The 20235-nt window shown below is 42.6% G+C and overlaps 1 protein-coding gene across 1 annotated transcript in view; it reads right to left on the reverse strand.

Moving 5' to 3' along the window:
• XYLT1 (xylosyltransferase 1) overlaps positions 1-20235 on the reverse strand; it is a 320557-nt gene that overhangs the window by 10107 nt on the left and 290215 nt on the right. Inside the window, exon 11 of the mRNA XM_073362329.1 lies at positions 12078-12411. Coding sequence (XP_073218430.1) covers positions 12078-12411 — 334 coding nt within the window. The remainder of the gene's footprint in view (positions 1-12077; positions 12412-20235) is intronic.

The following is a 20235-nucleotide window of genomic DNA, read 5'->3' on the forward strand; positions in this document are numbered from 1 at the left end:
TCTGCTCTAAGCCTAAACTCCACACTTTCCAACTGGGTTCTGTCCCAACAGCAAACATAGATGGGCTGACTGACTTAACCCTCAGATGGTGAAATGAGGACAGAGAAATGAAAGGGAGACCTAAAATACCACTGTGATCATCACATCAAAGCTAGAGGAACAAGGAACTGTATTTCAAAGGAGAAAACAGTTAAATAATATTTGGTACAAAAAAGGCTGCCAAACTTTTTCAGACTTAGTGTTATCTTAAAGTGTTTGGTTTGGGGAAATGGCTGAGACTTGGGGCTGTTTTTTCTGAACAGATTCACTCCTCCCTATCTTTGAAAGACTGCGGATATGTCACCATACATTTATTAGCTTGACCTACCTCCAAAAACTGGGTGGTATCATTCCCAGAACTTGAAAAGATGTTTGTGTTGGACAGTGTAGATGGGGTTGATGTAATGAATGACCCCAATGTGGTTCCTGGAAGCACTTCAGGTTGAACCACTTTTATTGGAAACATATTTTTAATAGCAATCACATTTCAAGCTCTTGTGTGAGTAATGCCTAATAATACCCTTTAGTGCACTGTGGTTTTTTTCCTTGCTGCAATTCTTCTAACTCACTAAAATGTGGCACATTGCCCAAAATCTTAATATTCAGTCATATCTATGAAATTAAAAAAAGAAACAAAACAGAAACAAAAAGAAAAATAAACCTACTAAAGGCAAATACTAAGGCTATGTCTACACTTAAAATGGTACAGTGGCACAGCTGCTGCTTCAGTGTCGACACACACTACTGTGATGGGCTGGGTTCTCCTGTCACTGTAGTTAATCCACCTCCCCAAGAGGCAACAGCAAGGCCTGGCCCGGTCCACGCCAGGAGTTAGGTCAGCACAGCGACATCTCTCGCGTGTGGATTTTTCACACCCCTGAACAACAGATATGCCTCATTGACTTCAGTGGGACTATTTGTAGAGTAAGGTACATGCAGGGCTGGCTCTAGGCACCAGCAAAACAAGCAGGTGCTTGGGGTGGCACATTTCTAGGGGTGGCATTCCGGCGCTGGCCATGCCGCCCCTAGAAATGTGCCCCCGCCGCCCCAGCTCGCCTCTGCCTGCTTCCCTGAGTGTGCGGCCGCCGCTCCGCTTCTCCCCCCTCCCTCCCAGGCTTGTTTCGCGCAGCGAGAGAGGGAGGGAGGAGAAGCCAAGCGGCGATGCGCTCGAGGGAGGCGGCAGTGGTGGAGCAGAGGTGAGCTGGGGTGGGGAGCGCTTCCTCTACCCCCCCCCGTTACTGCCTGCGCTCCCTCCCCCGCTCAGCCTCTCCCCTGAACGCGCTGCCTCTCCCTCGCCTGAGAGGGAGGGGGGAGAAGCGGAGCGGCGGCATGTTCAGGGGAGCAGGCGGAGCAGAGGTGAGCTAGGGCGGGGGTTGCGAAGAGGGGAAGCCACAGGAAGCAGTGGGGGTGGGGGGGTGATGCAGCATGCCCGGGGGAGGAGATGGGGCCAGGGATTTGGGGAAGGGGCGCTGTTGGGGCGGAGGGGCACAAAAAAAAGGGAGGGAGGCCAAAATTTTTTTTGCTTGGGGCGGCAAAAATCCTAGAGCCGACCTTGGGTACATGGAAGCAGAATCTGGCCCTATGAAAATATTCACTATGTACCTTTTGCTAAAACGCCTTACAGGTGTGAATTCTCAGTTTATACACTTATTTCTTTCAGTTCTCAGTTCACTCCTTGTAACATCAGCACTCAGTGTTACATAAAGGATTTGCTTAACTTTGCCAAGATACACATTGTCTAGAACACTAAATGGGCTCATTCAAGTCCCTCCAGGGCTAGGAAAGTCACACTATGTTCAGATATCATTTACAGGCCAGAAATCACATGCTAGTGCCTACAATTCCTGTCTCATGTCCATGATGCTTCTTTATTCATCTGAAACCCTATTTTAGCTAAGATTTTGCCTATCCCCAAACCCATTAGACAAAACAGGCTTGTGTCATGCAGCTCTATCAGAAATGCGTGTCTGACAGAGGACTGTAGTAGGAAACAAAACAAGGACACATAATTCAATTTCCTGCTTTGGAAGCAACTAAATATGCAAGATTGTTTGTAACCCTATTAATTAAAAGGGAATGTCTAAGCAAAAAGGTAAAACAAATAGAGTACTGTAACACTGAACTGACAGAGGTACTGACTTTCAACTCAAACACAAAACCAAGGAACTGGCCACTTGTTAAAAGATCCCGGAGCATTTTTTGCTGGAATAAGGGTATTAATCTCTGGGTCCTTCACAAATTTGAATTTGAGCAATTATATTTTGACTTCATAACTCCTCCTTGTAGTTGCATGCTATTTTGCATGTCCATCATTAAATTGTTATGTTGTTCTGCACTATTGAGGAGTTAATGTGTTGAGTCACGGAGCTGCCTGCATTTCAATGGTGAGCAATACAATGTTGGCATACCATTTGTAAAAGTTTATAGTGCCTTTTTAGATGGACTTATATGAAAGGTATTCACAAAATATTATTAGTAGTATATAGCTATGCAAGAGAAGATTGCTTAACAGAATACTCTGCTTAAGAGAATAAAACAATATTTCCCATTTGATAGAAGTCCTGTTGTGGCATAAAGTGGAAAGCTTTTTCTTTGGTTTAAAAGACAGGTTGTGGAATTCAATAATTGCACTACTTAGATCTGGCACTTTTCATCCACTGATCTTAAAAGAGTTTTACAAAGTTGGGCATCATTATCCTCATTTAAGACATAGGGAAACTGAGGCACAAAGAGGCAAAGCAACTTGCCCAGTGTCATGCAGCAGGTCACTGGCAGAAGTGAGAACAGAACTCAGATTTCCGGACTCCTCATTGATAGGATCACACTGCCTCCCATAAGCAACTTTTGTAAAAGGCGCATTATGCTGTGACCCAGGGACCCCTTGATGCCAACTGGCAGAGGGCATAAAGGGTGCATAGGGGTTTATAGGCATGTCCTGACTCTAACATCTACATAATAGTGCACCAAAGCATGGCATGTGAGGCCTCTACGAACAGCCAGTAAAAGCATTGGTCATCCTAATCATTGCAGGATGTACGTACACATGATATTTAAGGACTTATGTGTCTATACTGAAAACTATGTTCTTAAGGTATGTAAGTTAAGACAGCTCAACAGAAAGTTCAAGCCAGGGATAGGAGACAGTTCTCTTCCTGGATGACCCTTGTGTAACTTACAATGTGAGTCTATCTGCATACAGAGCCACCAGCACAGTTTGCAAAAATTAACAGGAAAGAAGCCCACAGGAAAAAACAATGAGTACGGAGGAGGCTGTCCTGTTTATGAGTAAAGACAATGGATTGTTGGAATACATCTAGGAATACAGGGGAAAACCCAGGATACTTCGCCTAGGGCACAAGTTGCCAGTCTACATGTCTTATAAACAGAGGGTCACAGCCAGCCAGACTGTAAAATGCTGGGACAAAGACTTTGGGGGTAAGCTAAACTCTACAGGACCTGGTTAGATAAGGCTACGCTCTACAATGCCTGTTATGATTTTATTTAATATGTAGCCACTTGTTTCCATTCCATCTACTTGCTTCTTCTCAAATCTCTATTTGTTAAATAAACTTATTTCTTTCCACTGTAAACATATCTAAGTGCTGTGTGTTAAGGAGAGCGGTGATCCTGAGATGCAACTGGCAAACTGGGGTGTACTACTCTTGTGGGACCTGTGAATTCTGTGAGCAGCCAGTGGAAGAGGGACTGGACACACCATGGGGATGCTCAGAGGTTGGAGTGTGCCCATCACTTTCCTGGAGAGAGACAGCAGCGCCTGTGTAGGCTGAGAGGGGAGTACTTGTGTTGCCCATGGCTGGTAGAGATGGGGAGCTGACCATCGGCAGGCACAGAAAAAGGCTTCCTCACACTAAAGCCAGGTGGTAGGGAGGTGCCTCGCAACTCTGGGTACTTCTGGGAAGCATCACATATGTAGCTAAAGCATTGATACTGTATATTAAATTGGTATATTTGGCTCTGACCTTGCTCTCCTCTCACAGAAAAAAAGAAGGGGTGTAAGATCAGGCCCCATACAAATAAAATACATTTTATAGTAAAAACAGTCATGGTCATAACATATTATTGATAATTAATTACTCTGCAGTCACTAAGCCAAATTCTTTGTGGGAGAGTATATCCCAGTGAAACCTCTCTGATTTCAGTGGTGGGCATGAGATGTACATCAGTGCAAAATATAGCTTATTCACTCCAAATTACATTCTTAGGATAAAAATTTTGCTTCAATTATTGTTGATTCTCCACACTGGGTGCACACTTGACTCCTCAGTAGCTTTTCCTAGTATAATTTCTCTCTCTCTAATGGCTGTGCATCCCATAGTCTGTTGCAAAGATTAAAACTTCAGCACTCTTTTTTTGGGTTCTTCAATGTGCGGAAAAAGAAGTTAGAGAGCTGGACAGAGGAGTGGAAAGTGTGGCTAGGTTGCTGCATAACAACACTGTGTTTGTAATTTTTTAAAACAATACAGATTGGAGTTTTTCTTGAATTCCACGGAACCCCTCAGGCAAGGAGGTAATTTTTTATTGACATTTTGTTTGTCTTTTCTTGCTGCAAACAAGACAGTGTTGCATTTGCTCATTGTGAAACTAATGGGCTTCTTGTCAACTGGATATGAACTAAATTTCTAAGCAAATCCTTTTGCCTGTAGGGTTTTTCTCCGAATGAGAACCTAGTGAATAACTGTTCCTTTGAAGCAATGTGTTTGCCTGCTGCTGCTTTTATGTTTATCTGTCACATTACCTCTGGTTTCTCATCAGACACCTGAATTCACAGCAGTTGTGGCACTAGGTTTCACCATCGTTATAATCCTTACTGGTACAATTCATATTGATTGAGCAACTGCGAGTAACCATGGATTTCCTCCCAAAAGAATTGGCAAAATGAAAGCTTCCCAGTACACATTAAACTGAATGATCTATAAATATGGACTATTAACTCACTAACATCAAGTAATAGTTACAGAGCACTGAGGTATGTACTCAGAACACTGTTATGACCCTTGGGTCCCATCAAAAGGGAGTTGTGGTTGCAGGGCACATGATTAGGAGGAAGCATATGACCTACAGGAAACTCGATATAAAGATTTCTGCCTCCTAGCAGGAGCAGCAAACAGTTGAGACGCTGGCTTGGGAAATGTGGTGTCTCTCCACAGTAGCCAAGAAAGGGCTTTCCCAGAGGGGATTTTTATGTATCCTCCCCTGGGATATTTCATATGTAATGGAGAACTTAACACAGCACAGAGAGGATGATGTGGTTGCAGAAGAACTGCAGGATGCAAGCGACAGAGTGGGCTAGCTGCCCTGAGTACACGCACTGGGTTTCAGACAGGACTGTGCTTGGGGTGGCTAGCCCGCTCCTCCATTTATGTAGCTGTGGCTACACAGGTATTTTTAGCATGCTAGCTTCATCAAAGCTAGCACAAGTACACCTACCTGAGCTGGAAATTACACCTCCAGCTCCAGTGCAGATGGACCCTGAGACTTTGGGTATGTCTACACTCTGGAAGTGTAATTTCCAGCAGACCCACGCTAGCTCTGGCCGATCTAGCAAGCTAAAACAGAAATGTAGCCGCAGCAGCATGAGGAGCTAGCTGCTGTGAGTCTGATCCTGTCTGAGATGATACGTATGTACTTGAGGCAACCAGCCCCTTCCGCTGCCATGGTGACATTTCTCTTTTTAGCTCTGATCAAGCTAGCACAGGTATGTCTCTTTGAGCTGGAAATTGCACCTCCAGCTCGAAGTGTAGACGTACAAGTGACATGCCTAAGGTCACACCACAAGTCTTTTGTGGAGCAGGGAACTGGACCCACGTCTCCCAAGTCCCAGGTCCTAATCACTGGACCATCCTTCCTCTCATACTCCTCCCCATATCTGTCTTCCCGCCCCCAACAAATATCCTCACTGATTGTATTCTAGTCCTTGCACTGTTCCGATGTCCTCTCCCCAGCTTCTTAACTCTGGGTCCCATGCTGACACATGTCTCTCTGTGGAGAGGGAGAACCAGTTGTGCTGGCAGGCAGTGTGAGGGGAAATAAGGAGATGATGCAGGGCACTGAAAGGATCAAAATGCAGCCAGTGCGTTCTGTGGCCTGCGTGAGAATTGCCAAGGAGCCTGAGGCAGGAAGGGGGAGAGCTAGTAAATGGGGTTGACGAGAATAGTTTTAAAAAACAAGGACATTTAATGCCCCCAAACTTAGTTAACACACAGTTAAAGTTATGCAGTGGTGCCCAGTGGCCTTTCAGAGAGTGGTAAACTTCAGGCTCTGAACACCAGGAAATGAAGATTTAAGGTAACACAAATCTAAATGTCTGAGAACCAGGAAATACAACTCTAAGCACATACCACTCCTGCCTGGGGTGGGGGGCTGGATGGAGTGTGGGGAAGAGGAAGCTGGTTTGGAAGGGTGTGTGGATTGGGTGGGGAGGCCCGCCTCGGGGGAGAGGTGTGGTATGGACATAGGGTCCAGCTTGGTGTACAACTCAGCCTATGTAACCAAGGGTGAGGCCTAGTAAGCTGCAGCCTGTGATATGTATATGCAGCAGCACAGAATGCCAGACAGCAAGGAGCCATTTTTTACATGCTAATGGTTCCTGAAGTGCTAATGGCCTCATGAGATGGAAAGGGGATGGGTAGCTGGAAATGGTGGTATGATTGGAGAGAGAGCTGAAGGAGGACGAAGACACACCAGTCTTCTCAAAGTTACTGTAACCAACATGGGGTAAAAAACTGTCAAGGTTGTGGAACGCAGACCACGTCTGGGATTTCTCTTCCTGCCCTGTCAGGAACTCCACCCTCCAAACATATCAAAGCACGAGGATTTTGATAATTCCACTATAACAAAGTGCTATGCCCTTCAGAATCATATACCGTTCTTTACATTTAAGTAGCCACCGTAGAACTTTAACCACAAATCTATGTGATAACTACAGTCGCCTAAACGAACACTAGCTCCTACACAAAACATTTTTCTTTTTGTTAAAACAACCTAGGAAATTCACTGAAAGAAACCCTTTGTTAATGCAGAGTTAAGATTGCCCAGTAGTATCTTGTGCCTTTCCAGTATGTGAAGTTCAGCAAAACTCAAAACCTCTGAAAACCAGGAAATAAAGAGTTGAGGTACACAAAATATAACCTTAACTCTGCCCTCTACGGCAATGACCAAATAAGTTCATAACACATATACTCGCTGTAACCTTAAGAAACCCTCAATGCCTTAGCTACACATGATGTTTCCCAGGGTTATGAGGTACCTCTTGGCTTTAGTGGGAGGAAGCCATGTCTGTGCCTGCCAGAGGTTAGCTCCCCAACTCCACCAGCAAAGGGTTCACTGCTTTGTAACAGTAATTCCTAACAGGCCTGAAAAACTCACTACAGCTAGCACAATGTTTTCACGGTACTTATCCATAAATGATGTCCTGTAAGATCTTAAGTGAAAGCCAGGATCACGCTGACCATTAAAATTGTTGTGAAATGCATGTGCTGATATTATGGAAAAAGTGATATATGCAAAATGAAAATATGGTCCTAAAGTCTGAATCAAGGCAGAATTGACAAACTGGTTTTTGCAAGACAAAGGATGCTTTGATTGACGTGTAAATTAAGCACTGTGAGACAACACAACAGAGGCCAGGTTTGTATATGAAGTCAACATGAGGATGTAATGGCAACGCAGAGTCAGCGCAGTGGGGAATAAGCCCAGGGGGAGGAATCCTGACTCTGAGGACAAAACAATGAATTTTGGAGGATATAAGGAGAAAGTAAAAGGACACCTCTTTATCCTGCACCTGAGTAAGTAACTGAGCAGTGCAACTACATTCATGAAAATGGGATCCTAAGCAGCATAGGATGGAAATGCTGCAAGTAAACTTTGGGTGAGATGAAATTGCTCTTTTGACAGACTACTAGCCTGGTAAAGTTAAATTTAGTCTCTAAATAGTGTGTACTGATGTTGTTTTATATGTAACCTTCTGTTTCTATTATCCTCACTCACTTTCTTTTAACCTTTGATTATAAACATATGATTGTTTCCACTATAAATGTATCTCAGTGCTGTGATGTTACACAGGAGCTGATCCTCAGTTGTACACACCATCTGATTTGATTCAACATCCCCTCGGGGATAGAAAACCTAGTATTACTCAATATTGTGAGTAACCAGCGACTGGGGTGCACCTACTGTTGACCCGCAGAACAAAGTGAGGATGGCATTGCCCTGAGGAGGGTGATTGGGTGACTAACAGGCTGGTGTCATTTAATCACTGCAATTCTCTCTCTTAGATGCTGGAGGCAGGGGGTAACAAGGCAACTCGCAGTCCTGGGCACCCCAAGAACCATCACACTTGCCCTCTGCCTTTGCATATGGTGGAGCACACTCAGGGAATAGGGCACATGATCACTGTAGCACAGAGTCAGATGCCTTCTCTTTGCTAAGGCAAAACTTGTGTTTAGGTGAGCTGTGTTAAACAGGAGCAATCTACCCCTGCTCTGCCCTCAAACACCGAGCCTGCTCCACAGAAACAGTCCTAACGACTACTTTTTACAACCCCTTAATTCTTACATGCAGGATTCCCTATAACACAACACTTTTACCTACATAACACCCGTACACCACCCCCATATCCCACCTCCTTGCTGATAATCTCCATAGTAAGATGACCCCTTCAATTGCTGCTGACATGTTATATAACTCAGCGCTCAAACGATTTTTTTGTCAGTGAATTTACCACCTCTCCAAGAGAGAGTCAAAGCTCCCATGGTTATAAGGCAATTCATCCAACCAGGGAAAAGAACTAGCATCATGTGACTTAAGAGACCCTTTGCAACAGCCGGCTCAAATGCTGAATGGTGCATATCCAGTAACCACATAAGACTGTTCCAGATCAGCGAACAAAATAAAATAATAAAAATAAAAGCACTGGTGGCTGGAGTTGGCAAGGGGCCAGCTTCACTCCCACACCTCAAGTTATTCCTGGCTGTCTTGGGAACGTTCCAGTACCTGGGGATCACAAAAGGGCATTGGCACTTGTTCCTATTTCCTCCTCCCTAGTGGCATATTCTATACTAGGTCCAGTAGGGGGTGGACTAGAGCTGTTTACAAAGGGATTCCCAAGGTAGCCAGAAGAGCTTTGCTCGAGTGGCACAAAGCAGCTGGACCATACAGGAGTACTGGTGCCTGAGTTATTTATTCTGTGAATTATATTCTCAGCTCTAACATTCACTGCAAAAAAAAGAAATGGTGCAACAACAATGTGTTGTAAATTGCTTATTCTCTAAAAGGGGTTTTAACAATCAAATGGTACTTAAAACAAACAGCGTATCAGTCCTAGTAAGCAGTAAGACAACAGACCGTAGGAGGCTGGGTGCCTAGCAAGATAGGAAGTGATGTTGAGTGCCTTCAGCAGATACAAAGTGTGCATGAATTAGCAGTACTGCATGGTTCCTATTCAAAATTGGGATTAAAACCAGAACTTCAAGATACTTCCAAGCCATATAACATAATTCTGATGGATATACTTATAACTGGTGAGAATTTAAAAGTAAAATCAATGTCCATATTTTCTCTGTGAGTTGCGGGGTGGGGGGGTTGTAGGTTTTCTGCTTCCCAGATCCTTGTGTTCTGTGTCATCTCATCGTCTCTAATAGCTCTGTAACCATCTTCTTCCTTTTCTGTCCCCTCCCAAACTCTGCACAGAGGTTTAATCTTTGTGGCATTCTGGTTGCCCTTAGCAACTCTCCTATGTCCTCATCAGTGCACATGGACTAATTAGTTGGAAATGTAAAAAGGCATTCTTCATTTAGATGTTGAAGTAAACTAAATGTGCCTGGTAGCTTTGCCAGAATTATTTAGAAAATCTCTTAATAAAAATGAATTGCTCTCTTCTGTTGACAATCCCTGAACGTAATGCTGATGTGTAATTTTTTTTTTCAATCTTAAAACAAGACTAATAGCATTGTTCCTTGATTCTATAAGCCTTTTTGGCAGCCTTTGTATTGTTTGTAACTGTAACAGAAATTGTTCCTTTAGAAGTTCTAATTTTTCTGCCATAGTTGCACAATGTCCTTATTTGGCATAGAAAACTGTTTAAATATTAAAATGGTGACAAACTGACAAAAGCTGGGAAATCAAATCTAAATGACAATTTTCCGCCTGGAGCACAATATTGTGCCTGAGTGAGAAAACAACAGAGATTTTCATTGTGAATGCTGATATAACCTTAATTACAGTGGTGTCTCTCTATCTGCCCCTGGAATTAAATTTCTCTTTCATTTTCACATCAAATTTCTGAGATAATACGTCACTAGCAAAGCACTCCTGCTGCTTTTTTCTTTGTTTGCTTTTAGCAAACAATATTGCTTCCAAGCTTTATATCTAACACCTCTAGTAAACTACAATTACCGCAGTAACATTGGCTGTTTAACAAAAAGTATATGGGCCTTGTTTTCTCCCACGGAAGTCAATGGGTCAATTTTTTTGTCTGTTACATCAGTGTAAATCTGGAGTAACTCCACTGAAATCAATGGAATTATTCTGGATTTAGAATTTGAACCAATGTGAGTTTTGTCTTTGACTTCACAGAGAGAAGCCTCCTGACTAAAGTCTGGGAAATGCTGGACTGTCCACTGGGACTCAAAGCAATGTAGCGAAAAGAAGCAAGTTAGTAACTGCTACCACAGCCTAGGTATGTGCTACATCTTCTATTCAACCTATTTAGACAGTTAAATTAGCAAAGAACATAGAATAAATTAATTTAAGAGAGACAAATCAGTAACACCCACAGTTAGGAGCTGGTTGACTCAAATCCCAAAAATGTACTCCATCCAAACATGTGAGAAGTTAAAAATCAGTAATTTAGCTGTTCTGGTAAAAAATGTGTGGAATCAAGCTCCTGGTCAGGAAGATTAGGATTGTATTTGCTCTCAGCAGTTGCCTGGTGATGTTTGTATTACTGAAGCAGCATGTTACACTGTAAGGTAAATGCCTGACTCAGTTTATTTGCTCCTCTGTCAGAAAGACAAAGAATTTCTGAAAACTAAATAGGATAGGTTTATATATTTGGCCACTTTACAATGGCTGATACTATGAATATTAATGACATTTCGCAGTGTAAAAAAATATGGCAAAGATATTCACAGCAACAAACTTGCTCTGATCTCACAGGTGTGACTTGGAAGTGCTTTCACCACCAATAAATTTGATACATGCTAAAGAATATTCAAATGAATGGATTTTCTAATGGAAGCTGCAGTCAAGGTTTCTAATAGCACGTTCTAACAGTATTAGAGAGGAAGAGATGGTTTAGACAGCTAGATGATACTGTGGTAGGAAAAGCAGTACCTTTCTTTTAAGAGAATAAGCTTTGGTTTGGTCTTAAGCATTTTGGGGTCACAATGCATAATTAGGTACAATTTCAGATGCACAGGATCTCATCTTGAGGTTACAGGGAAGGTCTAGACAGCTATGGGGAAAGGTTGGAACAGTTGTTTGGGAAGGAGATGGGGTTATAGCACACATCATAGGTAATTTTGATGAATCCAACATTTCATAAACTAATATTCTTACCATTATACATAAGGACTTTGTCAAGCACACAATATTAACAGTGTAAACCTCTTTGAGCAAATAAGTGAAAGAAGCAGCAAAGAAAGGAAATGGCCTATTCCTGTTTGCTTGTATTCTTAAATTATGGTTTGCATAGTTGCTCTTTGATTATGAAATGTCTAAAAGTTCTTTAGGTTCTGGTTTGTGTATATTTTAAATCCTTTATTCTATAGAAATGAATAGTCTTTTGTCCAAAGTTCCTATGTTTTACAGAATGGATTCAGCTACTTGCACTCATCTTCAAAACACAAGCTTCTTCATATTTAATATCTAAACTATTCCTTTTTTTGGTACTTTCCCTATGTAGTGGTACTGTGATTTTTAATCATAGCATTGACAGTGAATGAAATACTCTTTGATACTAGTACTTCACATCTATTCTGAAAACTTTAATACCTACTATACCTACAAAAACCACTTACCTTGTTTGATAGGTTGCCTGTTGGAGAATGTAAGAGGAGTAACAAGGAATTTGGTTTCAGCTACAGGTACCCAGTGGTGCAGAATTTTAATGGTCCAGACTCCAGGCCGCAGTGGCAAATTCAAAGGTGGTTTGTAGTGAGTAAATTCTGCACTAGATTCAATAAGAATATCATATGTAGCTGCGATTACATTGATAGGGTCCACCCAGATCACAGTGACTGTGACATTAGGGCCTTTTCCCCACTTCTGCATGCCAACTGGTTCATCCATCGGCCCAATAAGTCCTCCAAAGTTCCGAAATATCCTTTCCTTTGCATCCCAGTCAGTGCCAATCTGAAATTAAAGACAATATTACCACTACTGTTGTCTCTGTAAACAAACTGAAGGTCCTGATCCTGCAAATTCTATCCCACTCTCATTGACAGGACTATTCATATGCTTAAAGCTAAAAATGTGTGTATGTGCTTCTAGGATCAGGGCATAAATCTATGTTATTTACAGAAACACACACGGTACCTCTGCACAATGACATGAATCAGGATCTGTCAGTGTTATAATACTGGCATTAAAACATGCTTTGAATGGAAATTCAACATACAAACTTAAATTTTGTAGCAAGATTTTTAAAAATAAAAAAAAGCCCATTTGCAAATATTAAAGTTTGCAGATTATTGATCCAGAACGAGAATTTAGAACATTTAGTGTTTAAGCAATAAATAAAAAAAGATTAATTTATGGTCCAAATGTAGATACTGAATATTCACTGCAGTAGTTTTTGTCTTTAATCCATGTGCATTGCACAGTACAGACACTTTGTAATGAGAGATCAGAGCTTTTTAATGTATTGTAAGAAATAAGCACAAATTAGCTTGACAGGGGAGCTTAGTTTTTACACATGGACACATTAGCAGGAAATCCTCAATCCTGAGTTGGATGTTCAAAAGAGCATGTAGATATGTAAATGCCTGTTTTAGGTACATAATTGCTGATTTGGGCAGCTAGATGGTCTCTTGAGATGCCCATGTTTCAAAAGTTAAAGCAAGAATGGCAGTGAATCCAATGACCTGATATGGGTTTAAGCGAGCCTTTGACTCGACACTTTGTGAATGGGAGAGGTTTTCTCTCTATTTTGCTTTGCTTTTGTTGTTGAAAGAGGAAAATTTGGAAAAATCTATAGTCAGACAAAGGTAAGGAAACCGCAGACTCAGATTGGATTCCCATGCCACCCTTTTGCCCAGCACCGTTTTTAACCAAACATAGTATACTGAACCTTGATTGGCAGAATCATGTAGTTTGGGCCCGATCCAGTTGCTTCAAAGTCAATGGCTTCAACGGAACTTGACTCAGGCCCTACTTAATTTACAGATCAGACGCTTCCTCCCACCTCCTCACAAGTCACAACACTCCCTTCCTGATTGGTAGCGGGGGTTATTACTGGTAAGCCCTATTCTTACTGTCACAGCATTGATGTTCTTTTTTTATTTACTAGCAGTAAAGTAGCTGATTCACATCCCACAGTAAATATTTAATAGACCTTTCATTTTCCTAGTAGCTTTCATATTTCAGTGCACTTAATATGGGATTTAATGGCTCACCTGTAACCCACGGATAATGTGAACTTATCAGCCTTTGCTTATACATTAAAAAGAGAAATATCTGTAAACAGATAGCATGAAGGCATACATAATAGTCAGTCCTTTCCAAAAGGCATTTTTTTCACCCAAACCGCCTATTATAGCATATGTTTGTGTATAACTATCTAACTGTGGATAGCCCCCCCCCCCCCCCCCCACACACATGCAGGAGCCTTCTTTCTTGGATGATTGAGGTGCTAAAGGAGCACTCAAGGAAGACAAGGCCATTGTGGAGAATCTAAATGAATCCTTTGCATCAGTCTTCACTGTAGAGGATATGGGGGGAGATCCTGACACCCGAGCCATTCTTTTTAGGTGGCAAACCTGAGAAATTGTCCCAGATTGAGATGTCAGTAGAGGAGGTTTTGGAACAAACTGATGAATTAAACAGTAACAAGTCATCAGGACCAGATGGTATTCACCCAAGAGTTCTCGAGGAACTCAAATATGAAATATATTAACTGTGAATGTAACCTATCACATAAATCAGCCTCTATGCCAGGAGAGCCGCAGATAGCTAATGTACCACCTCTATTTAGAAAACAGCTTCAGAGGCGATCCCGGCAATTACAAGCTGGGGAGCCTAACTTCAGTAGCAGGCAAACTGGTTGAAATGATAGTAAAGAACAAAATTATCAGACACACAGATAAATATGGAATGTTGGGGAAGAGTCAATGTGGTTTTCGTAAAAGGAAAACATGCCTCACCAATCTATTGGAAATCTCTGAGGGAGTCAACAAGCTTGTGAACAAGGTGTCCCACTGGATACCACATACTTGGACTTTCAGAAAGCCTTTGACAAGTTCTCTCACCAAAGGCTCTTAAGCAAAGTAAGCAGTCATGGAGTAAAAGGGAAGGTCCTCTCATGGATCAATAACTGGTTAAACGATAGGAAACAGAGTAGGACTAAATGGTCAGTTTTCAGAATGCAGAGAGGTAAATAGCGGGATCCCCCCCAGGATCTGTACTGGGACAAGTGTTCATAGATACTAAGGTCAGAAGGGACCATTATGATCATCTAGTCCGACCTCCTGCACAATGCAGGCCACAGAATCTCACCCACCCACTCCTGCGAAAAACCTCTCATCTATGTCTGAGCTATTTAAGTCCTCAAATTGCGGTTTAAAGACTTCAAGGAGCAGAGAATCCTCCAGCAAGTGACCCGTGCCCCATGCTACAGAGGAAGGCGAAAAACCTCCAGGGTCTCTTTCAATCTGCCCTGGAGGAAAATTCCTTCCTGACCCCAAATATGGCGATCAGCTAAACCCTGAGCATATGGGCAAGATTCACCAGCCAGATACCCAGGAAAGAATTTTCTGTAGTAACTCAGATCCCACCCCCTCTAACATCCCATCACAGGCCATTAGGCCTATTTACCATGAATATGAATATGGAAAAGGAGGTGAATAGTAAGGTGGCAACATTTGCAGATGATACAAATTACTCAAGATAGTTAAGTCCAAAGCTGACTGCGAGGGGCTACAAAGGTATCTCACAAAATTGGGTGACTGGGAGACAAAAGGGCAGATGAAATTCAATGCTGATAAGTGCAAAGTAATGCTTACTGGAAAAACATAATCCCGACTATACAAAATGATGGGTTCTACATTAGCTGCTACCACTCAAGAAAGAGATTTTAGAGTCATTGTGGATAGTTCTTTGAAAACCTGATCAGTGTGAAGAGGCAGTCAAAAAAACTAACAATGTTAGGAACCATTAGGAAAGGGATAGATAATGAAACAGAAAATGTCATAAGCCCACAACTTTAATATTGTGTAAAATTCTGGTTGCCCCATCTCAAAAAAAGATATATTAGAACTGGAAAAGGTGCAGAGAAAGGCAATGAAAATAATTAGGGGTATGGAACAGCTTTCACATGAGGGGAGATTAAAAAGACGTGGACTTTTCAGTTTGGAAAAGAGATGACTCAGGGGAGATATGAGAAAGACTTATAAAATCATGAAAGGCGTGAAGAAAAAGTATAACTCACGGGTCACCCAATGAAATTAATAGGCAGAAGGTTTAAAACAAACAAAAGGATGTACTTCACACTGCGCACCGTCAACCTGTGGAACTTGTTGCCAAGGAGGAAAGGTCCATCAGTGACTATTAGCCAAGATGGTCGGGGATGCACAGCCACACTCCGGCTGTCACTAAACCTCCAAGTGCCAGAAGTATCTGGTACTTTATGCAGTCAGAGACAAGATATAGAGCTAGAGGCTGATTGGTCTGACCCAGTATGGCCGTTCCTAAGTTATGTTTATGTTTTTCCTTCCCATGAGGGTAGTGAACACCCAAAGCTGGCCTGCCACTAGATTCTTGTACTCTCTAAGTTCTCATCTCGTCTTAGGAGAACTAGCCACCCAAACACAATGCCTAGGTGCTGATGAGATACAGCCGTACGATCTCTGGATATGCACTACCATCGATATGTAGGCCCCAAAGCCACCCACTCCACCCACACTGACTGAGGCGATCAGCACAGTTTATAGGTGAACTCCTGCAGAGGAAGGGCACAGGCAGAACACTAAAATGCCAGCAGTGCAAAAACATTCTGAATTCATCTGTCAGCAGCAGAAATGCCTCTTACAGGACTATATCACTGTAGCAAAGGAGGCAAAATAAGCTTGCTAATTCTCCACCATTAACGCAGCAGAATCATGGCAAGCAGAGCTATTTCATATAGTGAGCTGGCTAACCCAGACTGCATAGCCCAGACCCAAGCATCCGCTTCTCCAATAAGATCAATTGCATAACTATGGGGATAAATGGGAAAGAAAATTCCCTGACCAGATTGTATTATCCACCTGAGTGTGGCCCTGTTACACTTGCTGAAGATCAAAAAGCCCTGAAAAATAATACAGACACAGCCTATGGAATGGATCCATGACCCTCCTTGCTGGTAAAAGCCAGCAAACAACTTTGCCCATTACTAACAGGAATGACCAATGTCTCCTTCAGAGAAGCACACCAACCTAACTCCTTTAAAAATGCAATAGCTCGCCCAATCCTCAAAGAAGCCTACCCTTAAACCCTGAAGACCTCTCAACTCCTGTTCTGTCTCCTTCTATGTAGTAACCTCGAACATGTGATATCAGCTAACATCCTAGATGTCTCATAACCAGGATTCAGACCAGGATATGCCATAGAGACAGTTCTGGTGAGACTAAAAACGGCCTTTAGCCATTCATACAGACAAGAGCTCCATGTCCATACTGCTGGACCTCTTTGCAGCCTTTGACAACCGTGGACCACAAGGGACTACTAGCCCACCTGCCTGATACAGAAGGATACGTCACCCAGCACTACAGTGGAGCTAACTGTTCCTCTCCAGCAGAGCTTAGACTGGCAATTAGTAGCTACCCTCACCTCTGCAGTTCTCCAGGGATCCATACTAACCTCTCTTCTCTATCTGAGAGCAGAGAGAGACCGGGAGATGCCATGGACTCAGTGGCCAACAGTGTGCTGCTGACACTTAACTACAGTAGAACCTCAGAGTTATGAACACCTTGGGAATGGAGGTTGTTTCTAACTCTGAAATGTTTGTAACTCTGAGCAAAACTTTATGGTTGTTCTTACAAAAATTTACAACTTAACATTGACTTAATACAACTTTGAAACTTTACTATGCAGAACAAAAATGCTGCTTTTAACCACCTTAATATAAATGAAACAAGCACAGAAACCATTTCCTTACCTTGTCAAATCTTTTTTTTTTAAACTTTCCCCTTTTTTAGTAGTTTACATTTAACATAGTACTATACTGTATTTGCTGCCCCCCCCTCCTTTTTTGGGTCTCTGCTGCTGTCTGATTGCATACGTCCAGTTCCAAATGGTTGATGTGTGGTGTGGTTGATGGGTCAGTTTGTAACTCTGGTGTTCTGCTGTATAGATCTCATTCTCAAATATCAGCATGCCTTCCAGAAATGAGTTCTTAAATGAAAAGCAGCTGGCTCAAACTGAATCCAGGAAAGACTGACATGATGCTGCTCAGAAAGGGGAAATGCTCTGAAGTAGCAGCAGAGTCACTGTCTCCACCTTCCACTGAAGGCACACAGTTCCAATTTGTCAGAATGGTGTGACACCTTGGGATGATCTTTGACTCCTCACTAAGCTTGGATGACCTGGTTAGCATCAGTATCTAAAAATGCCTGCTTTGTCCTTTCCTTCCGGACAAGGACTTGGCTGCAGTGATCTATGCCTTCGTCACCTCTAGGCTGGATTACTGTAATTCACCAGATGGAAGCTGAATGTGAAGGTGATGCACAGGTGCCAGCTGGTACAGAATGCAGTTGCCTGCCTTCTCCATGGTTTAGGCCACAGGGAGCACATCAAACCCATACTGACGTCCCTCCTCTGGCTCACAGTAGGCTTTTGATGCCAGTTTAAGGCTTTTGTCCGAATTTTCAAAGCAATTACTGGATCAAGCCCCAGCAACATTACAGACCACATTTCAATCTATGAATAATTGACAGCTGCGCTCTAAGGCAACGCACATCACAAAGCCAAGATGAAGCACGTGAGAGCTGCGCATAAACCAATCTTGGACAAGGGGATCCGGCTACAGAACAATTTCCAGAAGGGATCAGAGGAATCCAGAGTCTGATTGTCTTTAGGAAATGACGCAAAACCTTCCTCTTCGACCAAGCCTTTCCACCATAAAAATGACACACACACACCACTGACATCCCCTTCTACCAAATAAACCCCTGCCAATGGGGGAAAAAAAAACCCACACAAAGATCCTACGTCAAGCAGAGATTTTACTCCAAAAAGGGAGACATGCCAGAGACTCTATAAAATCCACCAGGGACTTCGTTATTGATGTTATGTGGAAGCTGGTCAGATACTACAATGATAGGCCAAAGCATAAAACTCTCAGACAGACTCAAAGCCCATGCCTCAGCCTAGACGTAGCAAGAAGGAGTCCCTAGCTGAAGGAGTGAGGGGTATGTTGGACACAGAGAGGTAGCACGGCTGGAACGCAGTGTGCTCTGGCAGTCTCCAGCTGTGGTACGTTCCTTTGGGGACCTCAGCTAGATGAAGCATATTACAGCAGACCAGGCACTGCTTTAATCTATACTGGGGCCAGGGCCAGTGCAGATCAGTCCACAGAATCAGGAAATCACAACCAGCTTCTTGATGTCCTTCCCAGACACACACTCTGTTGTGCTGAGCAGATTTCAGTGCAGGAGAGAGGCTGAGGCTTTCAAGTTGTAGCATTTTATAGTGAAGGTGATTTTAAGCAATTTTGAGAACTTTTTATCCCTCCCTCTGAGCCCTGCCCTAAAACATTCTTAAAATAAGTTTTGGATACCATATGTGGAACACACAGAGAGCATGACAATGTGGGCCGGTATCAAGGCTTCATTAACAGTCATTTCGGACAAGCTGCAGAGCTCTTGTGTGGCTTTGACATCCAAGAGTAAATCGTCTATTCCAAATCCACAGTGGAAAAATTTTTGTACCACATCACATGGCATGATAGTTTTCTATAGAGACAGACATACTATAGACCTCTCTCAAGGTAGATTATTCTGGGATCCCAGAACAAGGTGTGAGTGCTGGGTATACGTGGGAAGCTGGAATTCTCCCTTGTCTCATTCGTATAAAGCTCCTGTTTCCGTCCCTGTTCAATCCCAAGATAAAATTTCCCCAAAATAAATTATGCCTTGATTATGGGTTTGTCTCTCATTGCTCTTCATAAGTAGGACCATTAGGTTCACACAATGCACACTAATTGCTTGCCACCTAGTTTATTTTATTTTCTGTGATGAATCACAACTTTTAACAAGGCCATAAATGAACTTAGTGTTCCTGTGGTACAGTTAGAGCTGAAGTAATTTAAAACTTTAAATTAAATCAATCTTTTCCCCTCCAAGTGCATTAAATTTCAGGTTTCCTAACATATAGCATGAATCCAGGTTTGTAGTAGATGACAAGGACACCCACACAGTATGCATGTTATGTACAAATCATTTTTGAGGGGTCTGGGGCTGTCATCTGATGAGGATGGAGGGAGGAACCCTAGCAATTTTTCACTCTGATATTTCCTCTAATCATAAAATTCAACACAATAAAGTGTGGTCAGAATCAACTGTGCAACTGCAACTCTGCTGTAAACTTTGCCAACACTTTGGTACCTCAACACTAGCACCTTTATAATGTCTATCACACACACCTTTCTGTCTCATCCTTGTATTGGTGTTGTGGAAAACCCGCTGGTCAGGAAGCGGAGTTTGAGGAGCAAAATGGGGGAGTGGTAGCCATAATAGTAGTAAAAGCAGCATGAGCCTAATCTGAACTGTAGTGATCCTATCACCCGTGCTATCCTATTGGTTGTATGCATGGACCACAATGACCACTGTAAACTTTAAGTCCTACCTGCCGCACATTTTGAAGCAGCCTCCCTGTGCTCTTCCTGCTGGCCTCATTTCTGTGAGCCAGCAACAGGACTGCAGTGCCCAGCCAATAACCACCTTGCCAATCCTAATTCACTGTCTGATCGCAAGAAGAAAGTTA

Source organism: Lepidochelys kempii, chromosome 10, assembly GCF_965140265.1.
Source record: "Lepidochelys kempii isolate rLepKem1 chromosome 10, rLepKem1.hap2, whole genome shotgun sequence".
NCBI classification, from domain to species: domain Eukaryota; kingdom Metazoa; phylum Chordata; order Testudines; family Cheloniidae; genus Lepidochelys; species Lepidochelys kempii.